This window comes from Ursus americanus, chromosome 26, assembly GCF_024610735.1.
Source record: "Ursus americanus isolate L20-20 chromosome 26, mUrsAme1.1.p, whole genome shotgun sequence".
In the NCBI taxonomy this organism is placed as follows: Eukaryota; Metazoa; Chordata; class Mammalia; order Carnivora; family Ursidae; genus Ursus; species Ursus americanus.
The window spans coordinates 3,847,091-3,869,666 of NC_142152.1; the positions used below are offsets into that span (position 1 = coordinate 3,847,091).

General features: G+C 46.8%; 1 protein-coding gene across 1 annotated transcript in view; it reads right to left on the reverse strand.

Moving 5' to 3' along the window:
- The window catches only part of SAMD4A (sterile alpha motif domain containing 4A), a 206,943-nt gene extending 192,138 nt beyond the window's left edge, over nucleotides 1-14,805 (reverse strand). The window contains 2 exon segments of the mRNA XM_045810375.2: nucleotides 12,673-13,295; nucleotides 14,560-14,805. Coding sequence (XP_045666331.1) covers nucleotides 12,673-12,868 — 196 coding nt within the window. The 5' untranslated portion in view covers nucleotides 12,869-13,295; nucleotides 14,560-14,805.
- Nucleotides 14,806-22,576: the final 7,771 nt, after the last annotated feature.

A 22,576-nucleotide genomic window follows, 5' to 3' on the forward strand; every position in this document is an offset into this window, starting at 1 on the left:
TGTGGGGACTGCAGGCCATAGGCTCTAAGTCCTGACCGAATCATCAGATTCAGGCCTTTTTCCAGGCCCAGAGGTGGCCAGTGTTCACCAAGAGAATCTCGCTTACGAGCAAAAGCTCTGAGAAAGAAGCCATGCTTATCTTTTCCCAGACCTTTTAAACACTCACATTCGTAATTTCGTATCCCTCTGTTTCATGAGTCCTTTGAGAATAATGCCAGCCTGGATTTGTATAAGGGGGTGCGGTTTACAGAGTCCTACATATGCATGTATAACCCTGTTTCGTCCTGGTAGTAGCCCTGTGACTTGCAGAGGGGTAGCTCCATTCACAGATGAGAAACGGAGGTTCTGAATTTAAATAACGTTTACAAGGTGACACACTTCTAAGAAAGGATGCCAAGAGCCCAACCCGGGGCTTCTGGAAGGGACTGAAAAGTGACAGCATCTATTTCTCTCATCTCATCTGGCCTTTATCACGTACCTCTTGGTACCAGCAGTGGGATTATCATCATGTCCTATTTTATTATTAAATCTTTTTGCGGTTAGGTTTTCCTCACAACCGAGATGTAAACCCCTTGTGGGCTACGGCTAGGAGTTAAATTTCTTTGTACTCATTCACCATTCTTTCGACAAAACATACTGAGACCACCTAGGCGCCGAGCACACTATTAGGAGCTGGCAGGCGAAAGTGGGGAAGACGCAGGCTAGCCTGGAAGGTGGACAGTGACAACGCCCTGTGACTGGTGCTACAAAGGGCGTACCTGCAGGGTGGCAGCAAGCCCTAAGGGGCCGGGGGACCCCCTCGGGAGGAGCCGTGCTTGGTCCACCACATCACCATGCACAGAAACTGCTTCCCCAACCAGTGAATGAGATCCGTCCCCCAGGCACGGGACAGGCATGAACAACTCCCGGCTCTCTGCTGGGATTTCGAGTGACTCCAGAGCGGCCGAGCCAGATTCCCCGAAAACACGAGGACATTAGGGAACTGTGATGATGCTAAAATAAAGCCAAACCATTCTACGCTGTAACTCTCTGGTATTTCAAAATACGAATGCCAATCATCTTCCAATAAAAACGAATCTGTGCTTTACTGGGAGTAACGAAACGAAAAGGAGGGAGTTGTGGACATGACTTTGAGGAGACCACCATGATGAATAGCCCTGACACTCAGGTAAACACAGCAGCAAATAATCCTTGAACGGGGTGACCGTGGCAGCCACAGGAAGGTGGTGCGATACCAAGGTCTAGGTCACAGATGGTCGGAAAGCGACCGAAGTAACACCAGACCTTTCCCACTGGCAAGTACCCCCAGCTGACCTCAGTCCTCCCAAATCTTCAAAAGAGGGGCTGCCGTAGATAAAGTCTCTCCCACCTCCTGAATTTTATGCTGTTAGAAAATGAAAGAAGCAGGACTCACTCTTACGCCAACTGTAACATATGTTTTCCTAAACTAATCTTCAGAAATTTTCCACCATTTACAAACAATGGGAGAGCTGGTTTTGATTTACAGCCCTCAAGTTGGTGCTTTGCCCAACTCCAGATCCTAAGGAGATTCTGACCCAGCTCATCAATTGCTAGTTTGTCAACGTCAAGGATGCCATGAGCTATTAGATAACACATTCCTCATTCTTTCTTCTCTGCAGCCTGCAGAGCCTGTTTCCTTCCCCAGGTCCTGCCTGTTCATGCACAGGTGGCAGAAGCCTCCGTTCCACGAGTCTTCCTTACAGGAAGGGAAATGTCTGAATCGATGCTTCTCACTAATTAAAGAAAAAAAAATGCCAATGGAAAGAAGCAGCCAAGCCGTATCAAGCTACACATAGGATTAAAATGGACAAGCCAAAAAGAATTCTTCCAAGATTAGATTTCTAAAATGTTAGAGGGAAACCTACTAAAATTATCATTAAATATCCTTACATACTTTTCATTTAACCGCCAACATTTTTATTTACCTAAGAACTGGAAGAGCCCTGCAGCATTCAGGTGGTGGTGAGGATCCAACACGGGCTTTGGGATCAGAAACACCTCAGGGACCTTAGTACCTTTCCAACCCTCTCAACCTAAGCTCCCTCATCTGGAAAATGGAAATAAGATCTACTTTGTGGATTTACATAATTTTGAAGCCAGTTAATAAGCACTTACTATGTGCTAAACTCTGGGTCACAAGCACACTATCTAATTACTACGATGTAGCGCATTTAATTTTTATAACCATTAATTCTGTTTCTTTGTATCATTCATCCGTTCGATAACTGGAGCTAGCAGTTCTGTATATGTGTAGCCACCTGCACAGTGCCCGACACATAGAAAGTGCTTTTTAAAAAAAAGAAAGAGGGGCACCGGGTGGCTCAGTGGGTTAAGCATCTGCCTTTGGCTGGGGTCATGATCTCAGGGTCCTGGGATCCAGCCCCATATTGGTATTGGGCTCCTTATTCAGCGGGAAGCCTGATTTTCCCTCTTACTCTGCCCCGACTCGCTCTCTCAAATAAATAGTCTTTAAAAACTTTTTTTAAAAGAAAGAAAAGATAGCTATTACCCTACAAAAAATATATCCTATGGTCACTTTAAGAACCATGTGGAGAAAACAAAAAAAGATTTGGAGGTAGAGATTGCAATTATGAGTTACCTTTGCTAATAAATGACTGACACTCTCAGGGCTTTATCACGGCTCTTGTGTGACGCAAAAGAAACAAGATCCCATTCAGCTCATTACATCTTTTCTTAAACAGGGTGGCCCTGCTCATCAAGGTGATGGAGCCTCCCCTCACCGCCTACTTCAAAAAAGAAAAGAAAATCACTCTACATATTTCTTAAACAAAAGGCACAAATCGGGGGGCACCAACAGGCCAAGAAGTACAGAAGGAATCCACTGGAAAGAATCTGAAGAAGACTCTTAAGACCACCCTTCATCATTCACTCATACTGTCTCTCCCTCTTTCTCCTCTGCTCCCAACAGCTTTGTTTTCTTGTCTTTATTCCTGATTCGCCTAAGGCACAGAATCTTAAGGTTAGAAGGAACTTTGGAGGTCATCAAAGAGGTCACAGTTTCTTTTTTTAAAGAAACCCACGGCGTCCCTATAGTGGAGAAACACGTGGCATAGTATGAAAGTCAGACTGCTTGTTTCCTCCCTGACCAATGGAATAATGACAGTTCCTACCTCATTTCCTAGGGCCGTTGGGACACAGACATGAGATAATGGATGCAAAGAATTCAGTAACGTGCCTGGCGCAGAGCAGGCACTCGGTAACCAGGAGCCAGTCTTATTTAGAAGCATTATTCGGTGCCCGGCGCTGTTCTGAATGCTTGCCCACCTCTGGTGAGAGCCCAGCCACTGCCTCCTACGGCAGCCGAAGCCACTGTCCGGGAGCTCTAATCGTCACAAAGCTTTTCTTTACTTTGAGCTAAAGGCACGTCAGCTTCTAGATACTACCCTCTACGCAGATACAGAATTGAAGCCCTCAACTCCAAGCCAGACTCTCAAGGGACCAATGACAGTTGTCATGTTCTCTGCCCACCTTTTCTCCAGCCTAAATGTTCCCCCGGTTCTTCAAGTGCCCCACCATCCTCTTTCCTCTGGCCACGTCCTCACCTGTCCATCTCCCTCAAAGTGTGCACCAGAACTGCTCCCCGGACTCAAGGGCCAGTCTGGCCGGCAGAGAGGACCTATTTCTGAAGACAATATTACTATATACCATATTATACATACAATGCATTATTAAAGGTTTAGTGGCTTTGGGGGCAACCGCATCGTGCCATTATTCCTTCTAAACTCTAAGTCTGCTAAAGCCAGAAGTCCTTCTCGTGCCTGCTACCGCGGGGCCGTGCCTCTTCCAGCGGAGGACTCGGGGACACAAACGTAGGGGCTCTGCTTACGGAGATTTAATAGTCATCCTGTTCTATGCAAGTATTTTGGCTCACGAATCTGTCATCAGGCCCCCAGCTGCCCCTCTAGGTTCATCCGTGGATTTGGTAACTACACCTTCTCAGCACGGCTGACACTAGTCCTTGTGGTAGCCACCAGCCTGGGGCCGGTACAACCTGACAGCACCGTGCCTCAGTTGTACCACTTCTCTCTAGCCTTCTGCCTTGTGGCTTCTCTGACACCACTGTGTGGGACCCTGGAAAAGGCTCAGCACTCACAATGTGCAAACCGGGTAGCACAGAGACTTGGGACCCTGGGGCAGCCCTTGACCAAGGGGAGAAGGGAGCCATGGATAAATGCCACCTTGTCTCTCCCTTCTGAGGCACAGTCAGCGGCCGTGAAGCTGGGTAAATACGCCTGCGTTGGCTTTCCCTCCTTCTGTTTCTCTCTGCAGCACCCTCTCCTGTCCCTGGGATCAGGGCCCTCAATAAACCACCTGAGCGCTAGCCCCTGCCTAGGGCTCTGCTTCCTTGGGGACCCCAGGCTAAGTCACACGTCAGCATGAATAACGATGTAGCTAGAACACGTGAGCAACGAGGAACGGCACCAAAGTCCTCCTCTAAGGCTGACAGAGCCGGAGCGAGGCCTGCCCGTCAGTTACTGAAGCCACTTGAAGGCCACATAACTAGACTCTGACCCAGCCTCCACATCTCCATTCATTCAGCAGGAAACAAGGGGATTTGTCAAAGGCCGTGCTAAAATTCGGATAGGGGATGGCTACCAGAATTCCTGTGATCTGCCTAGAATACAGAAGTCTCTTGTATGCTATCTCCCTTCCTTTCCCACTCTCCCACCAAAAAGGAAATGACATTAGTTCTCCCCGACGCATGCTTCCCATTCTTAGGAAAACCAGGCCACTTCCTACTTCCTCATCCAAACACCTGCAAATCAAGTTTCAGTTACTCTTCTGGGATCTGCCACCAGATCTGTGTTAACTTCACAGGTCCCTGCACAGAACCTACTTTCTCCCTCCTTTTTTCTTTTACAAACTGAGACAGTGTTATTTCTCGAGGTTTTCATGATTCCCCTATTCCTTTAAGGCTCTTCAGAAATTCAGAAGTGGTTCTGCATTGCCATTTTAGTCACGCATTTCCATCACGCATTTGGTGCACATGCTCACACAGACAGAAATGTACACAATAAAAGTCAATGTTCTATGTGTGTTTATGCCACACACACAAACACTTGAATTCTACTGACAGATCAGGATAAGCTGCCTCAGAAATTCCAATGATTGTGCTGTATGGGAGGGCGCCGGGGAAGGAGGAAGAGATCTCTCCCATCCGGTCTCTGGAATTCACATTCCTGCTCTTTCCAGCTCAACTTTACAGCCCATAGCATCAGCAAAAAATGCATCTCTCCTGGAGCCTCATTTTCCATGGGACACTGATCATTAGAATGCCCAGAAATTCCAGCAGGGGCACCTCTAAAAAGCTCAGGGAAATGTTACAACAGAGCCCAGCGCTGCTGTCCTCAAACCCAGACTCATTTCGGGCTGGAAGAGACGGTTCGAATGCCTCTGAGCCAAGGGAAGAAATCACAGGGCTTGGACAGAGATGATTTTCAAACTGCTCTCCTTGGAGTTGGGGTCGGGGGTGGGAAGGGGGAGGGGCATCCACTTCCCATAAGCTTTTGTGTAAAGTTTCATCTGCAGCAAACAAAAATCTTCTGCTACACATCCATAAAACTTGAAAGCCAGTGCACCAATTACCTCTAAATAACCTTCCACCTCCACTAAGTCTATGATCTTTCCACTCAAAGAGTGGGCCACAGACCTGTAGCAGCAGCAGCCTCACCTGGGGCCTTATTAGAAATACAGACCTCCTCAGTCAGAGTGTTCAGTTTAACAAGATCCCCACGTGACTGGTAAGCACATTATATTTTCAGAACTAGTTTAAGCCGCTTTTGTCTTTTCCTACACGTGTTCAAAATGTTTCTGCTGAACACTAGTTCTAATCAAAGTAACATACAAAGGTATCCTGCGGGGAGGAGCCAAGAGAACTGTTACTAAGCCTCATAATTTTATGGGTAATTTTAGGGATAAAAATATTAGGCGAGCAGATGTTTCATTTTCCTACCTTCAAATGTCAGAAATCACAAAAGTGTTTGGATTGCTCCTTCCATTCAGGAATTCATTCCTGATGAACAAGAGGCATCATGCTCCCCTACCTCTAACGCACTCATACTCATCCTTCAAAGGCCCAGGAAGCCTGCCTCTGATGTGGCTCATGCACGGAATCCCCCTATATGTGTGGTCTCCTTTATAAAACTTGCATTTGAGATACTACAAAGGCAAGAAGTGTGTGAACCTTAAAGGACTCATTTCAAACGACACATTCAGGTTTACTCCTTCCACTCAGTATTTCTTGGACGACCCACCCATCCTGTTCTCTCCCTTCCATTCAGCTCCAGGTCCGTTCTCTAGTGGGAGCCCCAGCACTCAGTAACTGTTTATGGTCTAGCCGTTATATATATTGATGTTTGTTTTACCTCCACAACTCAAGTGGAAGTTCCCTGAGAAGAATCGTTACACCGACTTCACCTTTTGACACGGACTTCAGTCTCTGCTAGGGTATTCGGTGAATGAATCTGTGATGAGGAACTTGGCACCACAGTTTCTGATCCAATACTCTTTGCTGAATTATTTGATTGATTTTTTTTTTCCCCTAGTAAACCAAGACGAGGAAAACTGACCATGTTCATACGTGGAGTGGGAGCAAATGCCTACAACTAGCTTATGAGTCCCACAGAGTGACGTGCAAATCAGGCCACTTTGTCCCAAACCCCACGCTGGCTTTTGGAGTACAGGCTTCGGAGCAAGGCCCTGGCCTTGGACTAGCTCCCCGAGAGGGAAAGCTTGGCTCTCCTGCTCGAAGTTCTGCTTTCTTTGGGAGATCCTTGCCTTAGACAGCTTCCACGGAAGCAAAAACTAGCTCAGAGGAGACATCCAGACTCTGCATCTTAATCTATGCGAACTGGTGGAAGTCAGGAAGGCCGTGGAAGGAATGATCAGGAGGAAGGGAAAGGAAGGAGCCCGCTACGAACTCAAAGCAACAGCTCTATTTTAAAAAGAAAAAAAGCACCACACCTCTCCCAGCACGTGAGCTTCACAGAGCGCTTCACTCGGAGATGCGACCCTCCAGGTCTCTCCTCGGGTCAAGGAAGAGAGGTATTTGCCTTCTCTGGCGTTGTCACAGTTCTCCTCAGAGTCGCACCTGTCAGGATATACTGGGAAGTTTCCGGCTACTTCTCAAGCCCTTGTGACCCTCATGTCACCCTGCTTTGTTTATTCAAACGTAAACACACCAACTGGCCTGCTGCTAAGTTGTCTGCCTCTTACTCGCCTTGGCGGGACCTGTTTACAGCACACGCTCAGTTGCTGAAGCCCTTGAGCACCCGAGCTCAAGAACCGAATCCAAGTTCTTCACACCGGGGAGCACTAAACGTGCGTGACCTGCCTCCCGTCCTGCTAGACCGACCGCAGAAAATGACACCCTAAGTGGAAAGCGCTTCAGATATAAGGTCCTTATACATCTCGATCAACAAAACGATTCCGCTTTTCACATTCACCAACTGAAGGGGGCAAACGTGCTGAAAAGTTACGTAGGAACAGTGGGCCAGGGCTGAATTTTTGTAGGACCCCACGTGATAAAGAATAGAAGAAAGCTGACATGCAGAAGATGGAGTGAGGTAGACTCGTCTCTTCTCAGGGGGCCAAGTCATCTCCACTTTCTTCCTGATAATCCTTTAGATAAGAAGAGCTCCTGTCATCTACAAAAACATTATTTATATAAATTCCACATTCACTAGAGGCAATGCCACATAAATTAGAGGCAAATTTCAGCCTGGGGGATAGAAGAGGTCCTCACTGGATTATTAACAAGTAATTTCTGGACAATAGCAGGGTTTTATTAGCTCCATTTTACAGATGAGAAAACTGAGGCTCAGAAATTAATTGCCTCTGATTTCAAAATCCATACTCTAAGAATCCTTTACAACATATGCCCGCCCATGGATATAAATAAATGCCCACCTGGACAATACCTTCTTTTCTTCTCCACATCAATCCTTTCTTCTCCCCCACAATCAATGCTGAGAGCAACAAAGCTGCCTGGAGCTGATGATGCCACCAGGTGACCAACACGGAAACTGAAATCAACCAAACTTTACCTCACTTCTCCCATTTTTGCCTCTCAGAGGATCATGTAAATACCAGGTGCTCTTTCCCAAAAGTGTACAAATACACACACACACACACACACACACACACACACACTCACACACCCCTTCCATCTTCTAACTCCTTTCCTAAAAGCTTTCTTGGGTTTTCTATCATCTCAGCAGGATTGAGTCCAAACACCTTAGCTGGCAAAATCCCGCACACCCACAGCTTCTGTTTTAACTTCAGCCTCTTAAGAGCTCAGCATTCTGTACTCTTCTAGCCACTGTGAACTCACGATTTCCGGCACAGGCCCTTTCACAAGGCAACATTTTTATCAAAGCTATCCCTTCTGCTTGAAAAATGCCTTCACGCCTACTCTCTATAATCCTTTGGACATATTGAACCAGCTCCTATTCACCCTTCAAAATTCAACTCAAACATATCTCCTCTCCAGTAAAATGTTCTCTGACTCCTCCAGAAAATTAGCTGCTAAGTTCACAATGCTCCCAGAAGCCCTGCCTCCACCCTTCTTATTCCCGTATCTACGCTTCAGCACCTATGATACTGTAGGAGTCATTCACTCAACACTGGGTATCCATGGACCAGGCTCTGGAATATAGTAAGATACCTCTGTGTTCCCCACTGCAGAGCACAGGGGCAGGAGAGTAGCAGACAGTCAGGAAATGAATGCTGAATGAATAAGAGAAAGGAAGAGCTAAACACAAGATCTTCTCCAGTCCCATCAGGAAAATCTCAATTCTTCTGCTTTCCTTTGACTCCATTTGTGATCTAAAGAAGCAACTCGGGGTATGGGATGCCTACACTATGGAAACCAAACACCATAAAATCACAGAATCAACATCTTCACCCTCTAATGAAAGTAAAGAGGCACACAGGTCCTTGTTCAGCTTCCACAATTGGTTTTGTCGCAGGCACTGCCATTTCAGATGATCTTTTCTCTTGTGTTTAAGGTATAAGTAAAGCAACACTCTTTTTTGCCATGTATTTGCTACAAACATATGCAATTGTCCCACAAAGTATGCACTGTTTTGTAAGTCTTTCATGGATTGCACTTGTGAACCTCCATTTGTTACACTGTTTCCACTGCAAAACATATTTCAAGTCCAAAGGACAAAAGTCAGGAATAAACAATGCCACACAACCTATTTTTCTTTAGGAAGCTGCAAGTAAAGTCAGTGGGTTCCATTTTTGCCATTTTTATGCATCAAAGTGCCTGTTAGCCCCAGAAATACCCACCTACAAACTGAGACTGGCCAGAAGTCTCCAGGTTAATCCGGGCTGGTGGCGAAAGAGCACTAATCTATGATTTGAGGTTTCTAGACATCAGCCCCTACTTAGAAAGCTGATCATTAGCAATACCCGTTGATCAAATCTAGAGGGAAACACACACACATACACCCATAGCGATTGACTCAACCACTTTTTTGGATCTCAGATGACCATGAACCTGAGGCAAAGGATAAACCAGTGAACCACTAAATTCTCAATAAACGCTAAATTTAAGAGACTAAAAAGTGAGTATCAAAATACATCCCACAGATCTCAAACAAACCCGTTTAATATGACAAATTATCTCTCTCTGCTTAAAGTCAGTCCTGGAGAAAACAGAGCCAAGTTCGTACTATGACTAATTAAATTTTTTATTATACTGAGATCATGCCTCAGATATGAATTTGGTTCCCATTCACCAAGGTTTAAAATCTCTCAACACAAGAAGAAATATGTGTTTTTTAATTGATGATTACAAAGTAAGTGATACGTGATGATTTTGGTATAGGAAACCTCAGCCAGCCAATGAATGAGTCATCTACACAGCCTAGTTTTCTGAATGGGTAGGAGCTTTACACACCAAAACCTCCTCGGAGGTTAATTATCTTGAGTGTCAATATTTTCAAAGTTTATGGCATATTTCCCTCTCTTCTCAAAGAGTGTATTTAAAAACATACCCTTTTTGGTAGTTCACTCTCATTCACGGTAAATAGTAATTATTGATTTACATTATTACAGAATAATGCCTGCAAGATCAACTGAGGGTTCCTATCCTCACATTCCCAAACCTTCAGGGTTTCTGCTCCCAATTCTTATGTCTAAAGTTAGAATGTTTCTATCTCTTTCCCAGTTGCCAAACTGTCTAGGGTCACCTTGCAGTGCTGGTTACAGCAGCCCCCCATCCCATTCTAAAGGTGCTACCCCTAATATGCTATGGATTATTTTTCACGTTAAAAAAAAAATTGTTAGGATTGTTGCCTAAAGGAAGAGTAAGTATGTTCTGAGAAAGGGTTTGAAGTATTCTCCCATACTTTCTGCCCTCTATTCTGATTGCTGAGCAGGTATTTTTGCCCCTTTCCTGGTTCTTGGCTAGGTTCCAGATACGTGAGAGAGCCATACACAAAACACGGATAGACTCTGATAAATCGTGGTGCTCTTTATGAGGCCCAAATAGAAGCAAATTGAGACATCACACAACCTTACTAATGAATGTCTGTCCTGGCCACACAACAAAGCAAGTGCAAAGTTTTCCAAGGAAGTAAAATCTCCAGGTTGAATGATTAATTCAGAAACTGGAAAACGGTCCGTGTCTTACAGAACGGCTCTAGATCTGGTACGTCTACCACATTTGGCAGCGTGAACACGTAATTACACAAATAAGGGTAGTAAAATAAAACTTGGGGGGGGGGGAATTACCAAGTGACTTTTAAAAACTCAGAGAAGTTCATTTTTTCTTGGTTTATTAAATGGCAAGATTTTTAAAGTAAGCAACTTCTTTTTACACCACACACGAATGCTTTCACTTATTGAACTGCTGCTACGTGGGGGAAAAGTCTCCTTTAAGTCAAAGGGCAAAAATGTCGCTCTAACATTTGAGTCACCGAAAGAATAATGATCATTATTTGTAATATTTCCTACAAGCAGTGAAGGCAAGCATTCAACATCAATTAGTATACTGAAATCCTCTGCATTCTACACCACATGAAAATTTACATAACCTGGTTTGTCAAACAGGTTTGAGAAAACAAAATCAAGCAGCTGAACCAGGCTACCCTGTCCTATCAAGGACAGAAGTCAAGAGAGTAGATCACCGGTTTTCCTAGTTATGCTTCCACACCCTAATGAAGGAGGCTGGCCCTTCAGCTCTTTATAAATGTGGAACTGAACAGAAGGGACCCCGCCACCGCCACCCCTGTGAGTAATGGGGTGGGCTGCTCGGGCTCAGGCTGAGTCCCAGTGGGGCCTGTGTCATCTCTCTCGGTGTGGCCTTCCACACCTGGCAGCACAGGGACCTCCGGGTACAGTCCTGTCTGGTCAGGAGAAGGGCTGTGAGGATTTCCCGGCTCATTTCCAGCCTATGATTCTATATATGGAAACCTCCCATCCAAGGGTTTTCAGCCTCATGAGCACCATACCAGGGAGGACGAGTAAGGAGGAGGCCAGCTCTCTTCTTGCTGCCCTGACGGCACACTCACTCACTTTAGTGTCTCTCAGGCCCTGCTGCCCTGGACTGGACCTTGTCATCAAATGGCAGCCCAGACCTCTGCGGAGTCTCGCAGGCTGGCGGCTTTAACATGGAACAGCTGGAAGAAGACCCTGCATTCTTTTCTCTGCAGTAAACACTGGGGGCCGTGTTCGCCCTCCTGCTGCAGCATGAACGAAAGAATTTCCCCCATCCAAAATTACAACCAACAGACCTTTCCCCCATCCCCCATCCTCACCCCCACCTCCCCACCCCAGGATATAATTTCAGTCTGTCACCACCCAAGCTAGCAAACAGAAAACTGCTGAACCTTCCCTGTACATTCACTTTCTATACTAGTTGAGATGTCTGTAAATACTATCAGAGGAATATGAAACAATTCTGTTATATTCAGTAAAGTTTTTCAACAAAAAGCATTAGGGACCCTGATTCATGCCTGCTCTCCACCGAGACCCTTTATAAGAGCCTTTCTACAAGCTCCATATCAATACATTAAGGTCCTGATTGATAAGTCCACAGAATACAACTGCAAATATCATCGTAATAATCTGTAGCGTCACCTGCATCTTAGTCTGAAGACAGAGCTCTGAAACTGGAATATCCGTGGGGGAAAATGAATAATAAAATTGAATTTCCATGTATTCCTCATACAGCCTAATCAAAGCTTGGTTTTCTGAAGGGCAGTCCGGCTTCCTCATGTGTTGCTGAAATCCAGAGAGCCACGTTGCCCAAAAGAAGAAGGGGAAAAAAAAAAAAGCCCAGAAAATCCAGACTCTACGTGATCTGACTTACTTATTTCCCAGGAAACTGCATGAGAGAAAAATCAATCATTCATGCTACCGTGGCTACCACACGGAATGGGCTGAAGGAGTTGACAGTGGGCAAAAAACCAAAGCGGCCAGCGGAGGTAAGTGGGCGGCAGGGACGGGGGGGGGGGGTGCGGGGGAGTGAGATGCCAAGGGCCCCGGGCTCCGGCCCTCGGTGTACCCGCTGGGAGGCGGCCGGGGGCGGGGCCCTGGCCGGAGGCTGGGAAGCAGGAGGGGGTGGGGGAAGGAGGAAGGGGGGGGTAACAGGCGGGACAGCCGTGGCCGCGCACTTACCGGGGCTGTTGGCCTCGCCTTCGAGGACGTGCAGCTCGGCGCAGTCGGCCAGCGAGTGCTCCAGGCAGAGCTGGAGGAAGCGGGCCTGGGTCTGGCTCACGCGCTTAAGCAGCGACAGCAGCGCAACAGTCTGCTCGCACTCGTTCCAGCCCTTAAACCAGCCCGCCAGCACCCCGACCTGGTCGCGAAACATCATGGTTAGGGGGCGGCCCTCGGTCTACGAAGCCCCCTAGGCGCCCCACCCGCCCCGCCCGCCCCAAAGTTTGGCGGAACCGCAGCCCCGCGGCCGCCGGAGACGCGTTCCCGTTCCAAGGTGGCTCTGGTGCCCGGACGCTGCAGGTACTGCCTCGGCTCCTGCCTCTCTCGTCTGGTTTCAGTTACGTTCCGGTGGTTCTGGCTGATGTCCCCAGAGATGATGACAGACAGTAGCACGGAAATGTTTCTTTTTTAAAAAAATAACGATTAAAAAAAAATTCCCCACAAGGCACACAAACTGAAAGAATGCTCTCTTTTCCCCCCGTTCTCGCAGCTTCGGGATGGTGATTTCCGGCGTCCCGGGGTCTCTTCCCCGCTGGGCGGCAGCTCGGACCCTTCACACCCTCATTCCCGAGCGGCGATCACCACTGGAAGGAGAGAAAGGCTGCAGTGAGACCTCGGCCAGCGAGAGAGCGCGCCCGGGAAACGAGTGCATCAGAGGGGGCGGGGGGGCGCCCCACGGAGGGTTTGGTCCCCCAAATTCCGGCAGCCCCCTCCGCACCCGGATGCGCGAGAGGAGCTATTCACGTTCTGGGAATGGCCAGAAGCCTCCCTCCCAGGTGCGGGAGGAGACCCCACGGCTTCCTGTTGCTGCCGCTGCGAACGGCTGGTGCTCCCCACACACCCCACCCGGGGTGGCCTCGAGGGCTGAGCCTGCAAACGCCAGCACCAGCAACAGATCCTCGCGCGGAAAACTTGCAATGCGGCTGCGAAGGGGCGCGGGGGTGGGGGTGGGGGCTAATGCAAAACAGAGGCGGAGGCAGCAGCAGCCCGAGTTCCTTCCTCCTCCTCCTCCTCCTCCTCTACCTCCTCCTCCTCCCCTACCTCCTCCTCCTCCTCCTTCTCTACCTCCTCCTCCTCCTTCTCCACCTCCTCTACCACCTCCTCCTCCTCTCTTCCTCCTCCTCCCGGAGAAGCAGCCGAGCGGCTGCAGCTCCATCTACAGCAACAGCCAGCATCTCCACCGCCAGGCGCCCCTCTGGATTTAGGCCGTGAGCAGCCGCGGCAGCAGCTCGAGACAAAAATAAACTCCCCACCCAAAGCTCCGCTCCCAGCGGGCGGAGGCTCACCCGGAGCCCCGGCTCCCCCGCGCCGCGCCGCGCCAGCCCACCCGGGAGGTCTCCGAGGGCCTGCTTTGCCCAGAGCGATCAGATGTGTGCGTGCGTGTGCGTTTGTGTGTACGAGCGTGTGTGCTTTAGGCATTCTGCCCTGGCTGCCACCGCCTACGGGCGGGTCCGGCCGGCCCAGCGCCTCGCCCGCGCTTCCCAGGCCGAAGACTGCACGGCCCCGGGCGCGCGCCAAGCGCGGAGACAGCCCGAGTCCGAAACGCTGCTTCCCCCAGCAGGCAGGGCGGCTCCGCCGAGACTGCGGCTCCACGCCGCCCGCACACGCCCCCCAACGACCGCAAAGAAGAAAGTTCAGCTTCGGGGGCTCCCCCACTCCTATCCCTGTCCGGGTGGCCGCCAGCGGCAGACAGAAGAGCCCAGTGGCTCAGCCCTTGAGGGGCCGCTAGCTGCCGGCATCCCGCTTCCCGCCTCCCAGAAGTTCTCGGGCAGAGGGGGAAGTCTCTCGCGAAGGGGACCCAGTGACCGGCGGATCCCCTCCCGGGGTCGGAAGGGTGGGGGCGCTCACCTCGGCGCGGCTCATCCCGACGGCTCGGGGCCCCACGCGTGGGTCGGGGGCCGCGGCGGCTCTCAGCGAGGTTGCGGGCGCCCGGAGCGCGGGCCGCGGGCCATGCCGTCGGGGCGGGCGGCGCTGAGAGAGTGCGGCGCTGCGGGTCCGGGCCGCCGCCGCCGCCGCTGCTGCTGCCTCAGGTGTCGGCTCGCGGAGGACTGAGCCGCCGGAGCCGGAGCTCCCCACATGCTACTGATTAACATACACCATTACATCATGGGCTTGGCAGGGAGCGCCCGAGAGGGGGGAGAGGAACCCGGGCGGCGGCGGCGGCACGCGGGGGGAGTCGGGGGGAGGATCCCCGGACCCGGCCGGCGACGGGGGTGGGGGGGCCGGATTCCTAAGTGGGGACCAGAAAAGGGGAGGGGAGCGGAGAGGGAGGAGCCGGATGGCGCGGAGGGGTCGGGTTAGAAGAACGGCCCCGCAGAGGGAAGAAGTTTGGGGAAGGGGAGGGGTCCGAGTGAATTCCTCCCCTGGCCGCCAGCGAGTTCTGGAGAGGTCGGGGCCCTAGAGCCGCGGGAGCGCAGGCAGTAGAAGACCCGAAGGGCGCTAGAGAGGGGGCGGTGCTGCCACCGGCTGCTAGTCCTTGGGAATGTGGTTCGCCGACTTGGGTGACCCCTGGGTCCTACTGGGGCCCGGGGGTAGCAAATCGGCTTGGCCCGCGGACGGTGGAGACCTGGGGTCACTGGCGCGGGGGGAGTGGGCGGGTTCCGGGGGGTCGCCGAGCACAGGGCGGAGGAAACCGAGGGGCGACACACGGTGCTGGACGTGCGTGGGTGCCGGGCTCCTTCTGGCCCTTGTCCGAGGGGCGCGAGAAGTGCCCTGCCTGATCACCCCTCACCTGGCTCCGGCCTTGGCTGCCCTTTGCTCTCGTTGGCGGCCTCGCGGGCAACCCGGCGCCCCTCTCGGGCCTCGCTCTCCCCTGGGGAAGCCGCCCGACTTCTGGGGCCAGCCGGGGAGCTATGCCTGGCGCGCGGGCTGTGGCCGCGGGTCGGGAGCGGAGAACAGCGCCGCCCTGGGCTGCAGGAAGGCGAGCGAGGCCACCTGTCAGCGCGTCAGAGTCCCCTGGCTGGCCGGTTTACCTGGACCTGGACAGTCCGCGAGGCCGAGGCCGAGGCCGGGCTTGGGTCAGAGGTCCACGTGCGCGGGAGAGAATAGGGGGGTGCGGCGGGGAGTGGAGAGGCCCCGGGTGTGCTGCACAAAGTGCTGCCGGCTGGTCTCAGAAGTAGAGGATTGGTTAAAAATCCCCTGAAACCTAAAAATCACGGTACTTTCTGTTATCAGGTGAATATTCACGGGTGGACTTGATGGCCAAGTCCGGCGATCTCCGTGTTTTCAGTGAAACACAACCCTTGAACATTTTCTCCAGTAACTTGAAGCTTTGTTTATAAAAGAGTACTTCTGAGAAATCAGTGAAATGCGCGCTTGAGATCCAGCCTTCCCTACTCTCGCTAACACGGTATTTTTGTAGATAAAGTATTTGAGATATTATTCCGCTAATTAACATTTCCGTTTTCCAACTCCAGCATATGTCGCTGGAATTTCAATCCTGCCAGCCTTCTTCAAACCTAGTTCCTGCACCGTTTATTTTTGTCAGACATGTGACAGCACCTAACTATCTGTTGGGGGTATTGAAAGGTCTTGTGGAGCTGCAAAACTTTAGGTGTTATCATTAAAATAGGGTACGTGAATAATTTTTTAGGTTCATTATTAACCAGCCAAGAAAGGCATCTGCATAATTTAATGAATATTTTCCCTAAAATCGAGAATTCTAAAGTCAGTGTTTTACTTTTGTTTTGTTATTAGAGAGGCAGAAAATCTTGTCATCATTTGCTCCAAGATATCACTCTCAATTAGCTAGTCCTTGTAATAACTTCGATCAGGAAATGGGCAGGAGGGTTAGAGTGGTCCACCCGGGTGTAGACTTTGCTATCAATGGAAGCCAAAGTACAAGATCTGCATCTGATGATTTTGAAATCGCCAGGGGTGATTTTCTTTTTTTAAAGAAAGTGAAAGAAACATCATTTTCATTAACTTATTTATTGTCACCTGAAGATTACTGAAAGAATCGTAAAACTAAAAAACAAAAACAAAACGAACAAACCTTGAGGCAAATTTTCAAGAAGTCTACTTATGCTGAAGAAAGAAAACACTGCCACCTAATGGAAAAATGTAGTCCTTACAGCAGCCTTTCACCTAGGAAACAATCCTGATTTAGCTAATTTTTAAGCTATTTTTGAGAAATACAAAGATAAGCATGAATGAGTTACCAGTCCCCCCTTGTTTTTGTGGGTTTACCATATTCGTGATTTCCCTTGCCTCTGGGCCTTTTCTCTGATGAGAAAGGGAGTATAGATAAAGCCAAGTGATGCTGCTTATTCTGAGGAGTGAATTCAAGACTCTGAAGGAAGGAAATACTATCCCCTAAATATGTTTTTGTATTAAACATGAAATTTTTCCATATGAATCTGTACCCAGTTTTTATGGATAATTAAGAAGTGGCTTGGGGTGCCTGGGTGGCTCAGTTAGTTAAAGGTCTGCCTTCGGCTCAGGTCATGATTCCAGGGTCCTGGAATCGAGCCCTGTGTGGGGCTCCTTGTTCAGCAGAGAGCCTGCTTCTCCCTCTGCCTGCCACTCCCTCTGTTTGTGCTCTCTCTCTCTCTCTGTTTCTCTGACAAATAAATAAATAAATAAAATCTTTTTGAAAAAAAGTGGCTAACAAGTCCTAAAAAATCCACACTGCTTGGAAAAGGAATGAGAATATGGGATAAAAGCGATTATTAATATATCTGTGTTCACTATTTTTCTATTTATTCATTTGAAAAAATACCTATTGTTTACCTACTTTGTTCCAGGCACAGGATTAGGCAGTGAGTACACAGGTTAAAGGATATGCCTAATTTAGTAGATACTGTTGGATCTCCTTCCACAAGTATAATGCCACTAGTAAAGTCTGAAAATGATTCTCCTGTAAATTAACATTCTTTAAACATTCTTTTGCTTTTCTCCTTCCTACAATCTGGGAAAGGAAGAAATTGGTGTTTGCTCAGTAAATAATACTTTTGATCAAATAACTCATGTTCAAATGTTTCAAAGATGACTAAGTCCAGATAAATCAGTGCTATGTTTATAAATCACTGCTTAAGAAAATGTCTAGGTATTGAGGTGCCCTGGTGACTCAGTTGGTTATGTGTCTGCCTTCAGCTCAGGTCCAGATCCTGCTCAGCGGGGAGCCTGCTTCTCCCTCTCCCTCTGCAGCTCCCCCTGCTTGTGCTCTCCCTCTCTTTCTCGCTCTGTCAAATAAATAAATAAAATCTTTGAAAAAAATAAGATATAAAAAAATAAGATATCTCCAGGAGGCCATGTCTACATATTTTAAATTCACATTTTTTCTAGTAGTAGTAAGATAAAACAAGAAAAAAAAGTGCATTAGTTATAGAGACATTAGAACAAGTCATCTTTAACTATTTGCTGTATGAATTAGCTAAAGTATTAAAATCTCCACATAAAGGCAAAAGACAATGAATAGTTATCATTCAGTCATTTAATAGATATATATTGAGTACTCTGTGTCAGGTCCTCAAGATACAATATTGAAGATAGGTGGCGTTTTCTATCTAACATAAAAGCCTATATATATATATATATATATATATATATATATATATATATATATAGTATTTAATATATAAGTATAGTATATTTAATGTATAAGGAAATATAATAATAAAATAAGTAGTAATTAATAATAAAATAATAAAAAATAATAAAAGAAATAAAATTCATATATCCATTATGTATTAAAATATATTTTATTGCATATATGCATAGGAAAAGGTGTTGAAAAGATTTCCACTGAAAAGGTAACTACTCGTGATTTTCCCTGGATGGTAGAATTACTGAGGATTATTATCTTGTTTCTCTATTATTCTAATTTTTCTACCATATGTACAAAAGTTGAAACAAAACAAAACACTGCATAAGCTTGGGACCACTGACTAAAATTAAATTTAGAAAGTATCCTAAAAAAAAATCACACTGCAAAAATTAGGTCTTCAACTCCCAATAATTGTTTGGGAGTCTGTTTGCTTCCTCCCGGGGTCTTGTCCCAGCCTCATTACTAAATCTCCCAGCCTCAACTCTAGTCTTTCCAGGCCCCAGTTCAGACACTTCCTGTGGTTTCTGAATCAACATTGAATACATTCCAGGCTCTTTGGCCTGAAATACAAAGACTCCAGCATTTGGCCACTATCTGCTGCTCTGGACTTTACTCCTGAATTTCATTCACTAGTTCATTCAACAAGAAGTATTTATTGAGTATAAATCACTGTGCTGGGCAAATAGAGGATAGAAAGGTAGAAGGAAGGGATGGTCTCTTCAACCGCTAAAGAACACAAACTACGCATGCGCACACACTTCCCTGGACCGTACAATGCGCAGTGGGTCTAGAGGAAGACCTCACACAGTGTTGAACGAGACCAATGGAGGCAGAAATTTTGCCAGAAAATTCAGAAAGACACTATGCATCTTCTGAGTTGGCGCTCATTGGATGAATAGTTTCAACAGAGATGGGCAAAAATTTTAAACACTGTTAGCATCTGGTGGGGGCCAGATGTATAGATGTTTGTACCAGGGAAGTGTCCTGAGAACTCCATGTTTCTATACTTGCAGTCCACGTTTCTTCTAGCAGTAAGAAGATTAAACAAGGAGAAGAAATGCAGGCCTTCCCAGACTTTACTAGTGGCATTATACTTGTGGAAAGAGATCCAACAGTATCTACTAAATTAGGCATATCCTTTAACCTGATGATCGCATTTTTTAGAAATCTATTCTACCGAAGCTAAAGCATCATTACTACAAGGTATACAAAAATGTACAAGAATGTCAATTTTAGCACTGTTTATGAAGCAAAACACTGCTTATCTGTGGAGGAATGTGTGAATAAATTAGCAAACCTCCATACTATAAATCTTTTACAGCTATTTTTTAAAATGAGTTATAGTCTGAAAAAATGCCTTAGAAATATGATAGCTTGGTGGACAAATAGAGGGATACATAGGTAAAGTAAGATGTGATAAATATGACAAAATGTTAATTGTAGAATCTTGAGTATAGGTGTTTAACATTCAATTCTTACAATTTTTTTTTTGTATGGTCATGTTTATAATAAATTGTTGGGGATAAAAATGATAAATCAAATTTCATGTATTGGCCTAGAAATAAGCTTTTTTAAAATTGTAGAATAATGTCTCTGCTATAATTCTGTTTTTGTGGTTAAAAGACCGACCTCTAGAGCAAGAGCCTTGGGTCTTGGAACACAGCCCTACCACTTCCTAGCCCTTTGACCTTTTACTAGTCACTTCCCACTCTGTGCTTAGTTTCATTGGTGACAAATCTACCTCATTATTGTTATGAGTAAATAAGTTAATACATTTAAATTTCTCTAAAACAGCGCAGGCATATTGTAAGAGTTCAATAATGTTATTATTAAATATGATTGTTTGAGAGGGGAAAGAGGTTGTGTGGGTGGGAGAGAGCAGACAAATCTTTGTCTCTGTAAATATGCTATAAATACAAATATACATATATTCGTATGAGACTGTTTGCTTGCTAGTATGTTTGGTAGAACCCCATGAGGGAACAATCAGACAAATCCAGAAAGAAGGACATTCTCCAAGACAACCGGTCTGGAAAAAATGGTGGAAGGACTGTTCTAGATTAAAAGAGACAAAAGGCACATAACAACCATATGCAGTGCGTTATCCTTGATTGCCTCCAGGTTTGAAAAAAAATAGCTATAAGGCATATTACATTTGGGGGACAATTGGGGCGATTTTGAGCGTAGGCTTGGAATTACCTGATATTAAGGCAATTATTAATAGTTTTGTTAGATGTGACTATGATATTGTGGTTACGAAAAATAATACTTTTTTGCTGTTTTCTACAGATAGTCATGCTGAGGTGTTTGGGTGAGGGGGTCAAGGGGACAAGATGTCTGCAGATTACTTTGAAATTGTTCAGCAAGGGGTGTCCAGGTGACCCAGTGGGTTAAGGATCTCGGCTCAGGTCTTGATCTCAGGATTGTGAGTTTAAGCCCCGTTTTGGGCTCCAAGATGGGCATGGAGCCTTCTTGAAAAGAAAAGAAAAAAGAAAAGAAAAGAATGGAAAAGAAAAAGAAAGAAAGAAAGAAAGAAAGAAAGAAAGAAAGAAAGAAAGAAAGAAAGAAAGTTAGTTCAGCAAAAAGATACATGGATAAAATGAATGTGACAAATGTTGAACCAGGTAGTGAGTGTAATGTGAACTATCCTTCCAAGTTTTCCATATGTTTAGAATTTTTCTTCTCTTTCTTAAAAAAATATTTATTTATTTATCTTAGTGGGGGAGAGGCAGAGGCAGAGAGACAGAGAGAACCTCAAGCACACTCCCCACTGAGGATGGAGTCAGACGTGGGGCTTGATACCACAACCCTGAGATCATAACCTGAGCTGAAACCAAGAGTCCAACCCTTAACCAACTGAGCCACCCAGGCACCCCATGTTTGAAATTTTTCTTAATAAAACACTGAAAAACAAAATTAAGTTGAAAGGTTTTAAAACACAGAGGTGGGATTTATGAGCAGCACTTGCAAAGGCCAGGAAATATGCAAGTTCATAGTAAATGCTGTCAAGGCTTTTGTGTTAAGAACGAAGGCACGAGTTGTAATAAGTTTAAATGGACTGTAGTATTTCTCAAAGTGGGGGGTCCAGGAACCTTGTGCGTCAGAATCACGTGGGAGCTTATTTTAAAATGCAGATCTCTGAGTTCCTCTATAGCTGTCACGAATCAGAATCTTACATCTTAAAGTTTCTATGTGGGCCTCAGAGTGCTCACTAAGCTTCTGTTATCACAAAATGAATCTGGACTGTTCAGTAATGTAACAGATTCCCAGGCCCCTTGCCTGACAATCCTGATTCATTTGGGCTGGGGCTTGAGAAGCTGAATATTCAGAAAATGCTCTAGGTTATCTTGTGACTGGATTAGTTTGGTGAACACTGAGCTAGAAAGTTCTGAAGAGCCTCAAGGTAGAGTTTCCTTTTTTTTTTTTTTTAAGATTTTATTTATTTATTTTGACAGAGATAGAGACAGCCAGCGAGAGAGGGAACACAAGCAGGGGGAGTGGGAGAGGAAGAAGCAGGCTCATAGCGGAGGAGCCTGATGCGGGGCTCGATCCCAGAACACCAGGATCACGCCCCGAGCCGAAGGCAGACGCTTAACGACTGCGCCACCCAGGCGCCCCTCAAGGTAGAGTTTCCTAAACACACTTGGTAAGAATCACCTGGGCTGCTGGGAGAAGCCACTCATATTTGCAGCCTTCACCAAAACCTCCTAAACAGAATCTTCTGGGGTGGGCTTGGAAGTCCATATTTTTATCAAGAGCCTCTGGTGATTCTTGAGATCGGGCAAGTTGGGGGGATATCAGCACACAGGTATGCAAAACCCTCTGGGAAAGAATGGCCTCTTGAAGCCCTGAGGTCAGCCACAGAAGCATAAGAGGAAAGGGCCCACGCAAGCTCTCTCCAGATGAAAGATATCACCTTTCTCTTCTTGGTCATTCAGGTATGTCTCTAAGCACTCTAGTCCCCACATTCCAGTCCCAAGAATCTGACTAGAGCGTGTTTCCCACACGGAGTACCTACAGATGAAAATGTGCTGGTGGGAGTGTGCAGATTTGGGGCGCCCTTGGAAGTCAGAGTTCTCACTGTAAATACCCAGCCATGCTAGATGTGTGCAAAAATCTCACAAATGTGGTAAATACATGTCAACCCCTGAAAGACGGAACAATTCTTTCCTTTTCTTTTTTTCTTTTCTTTTTTTTTTAGCCTGCAAACAGGAAAGCCCTGATGAATTTGTAAGGTAAGTATATCCCTTTGAATGTTTCTGGGGAAATACCCGGACATCATTCTTCAAGCAATTTCACACTCTACTTTCCCATGAA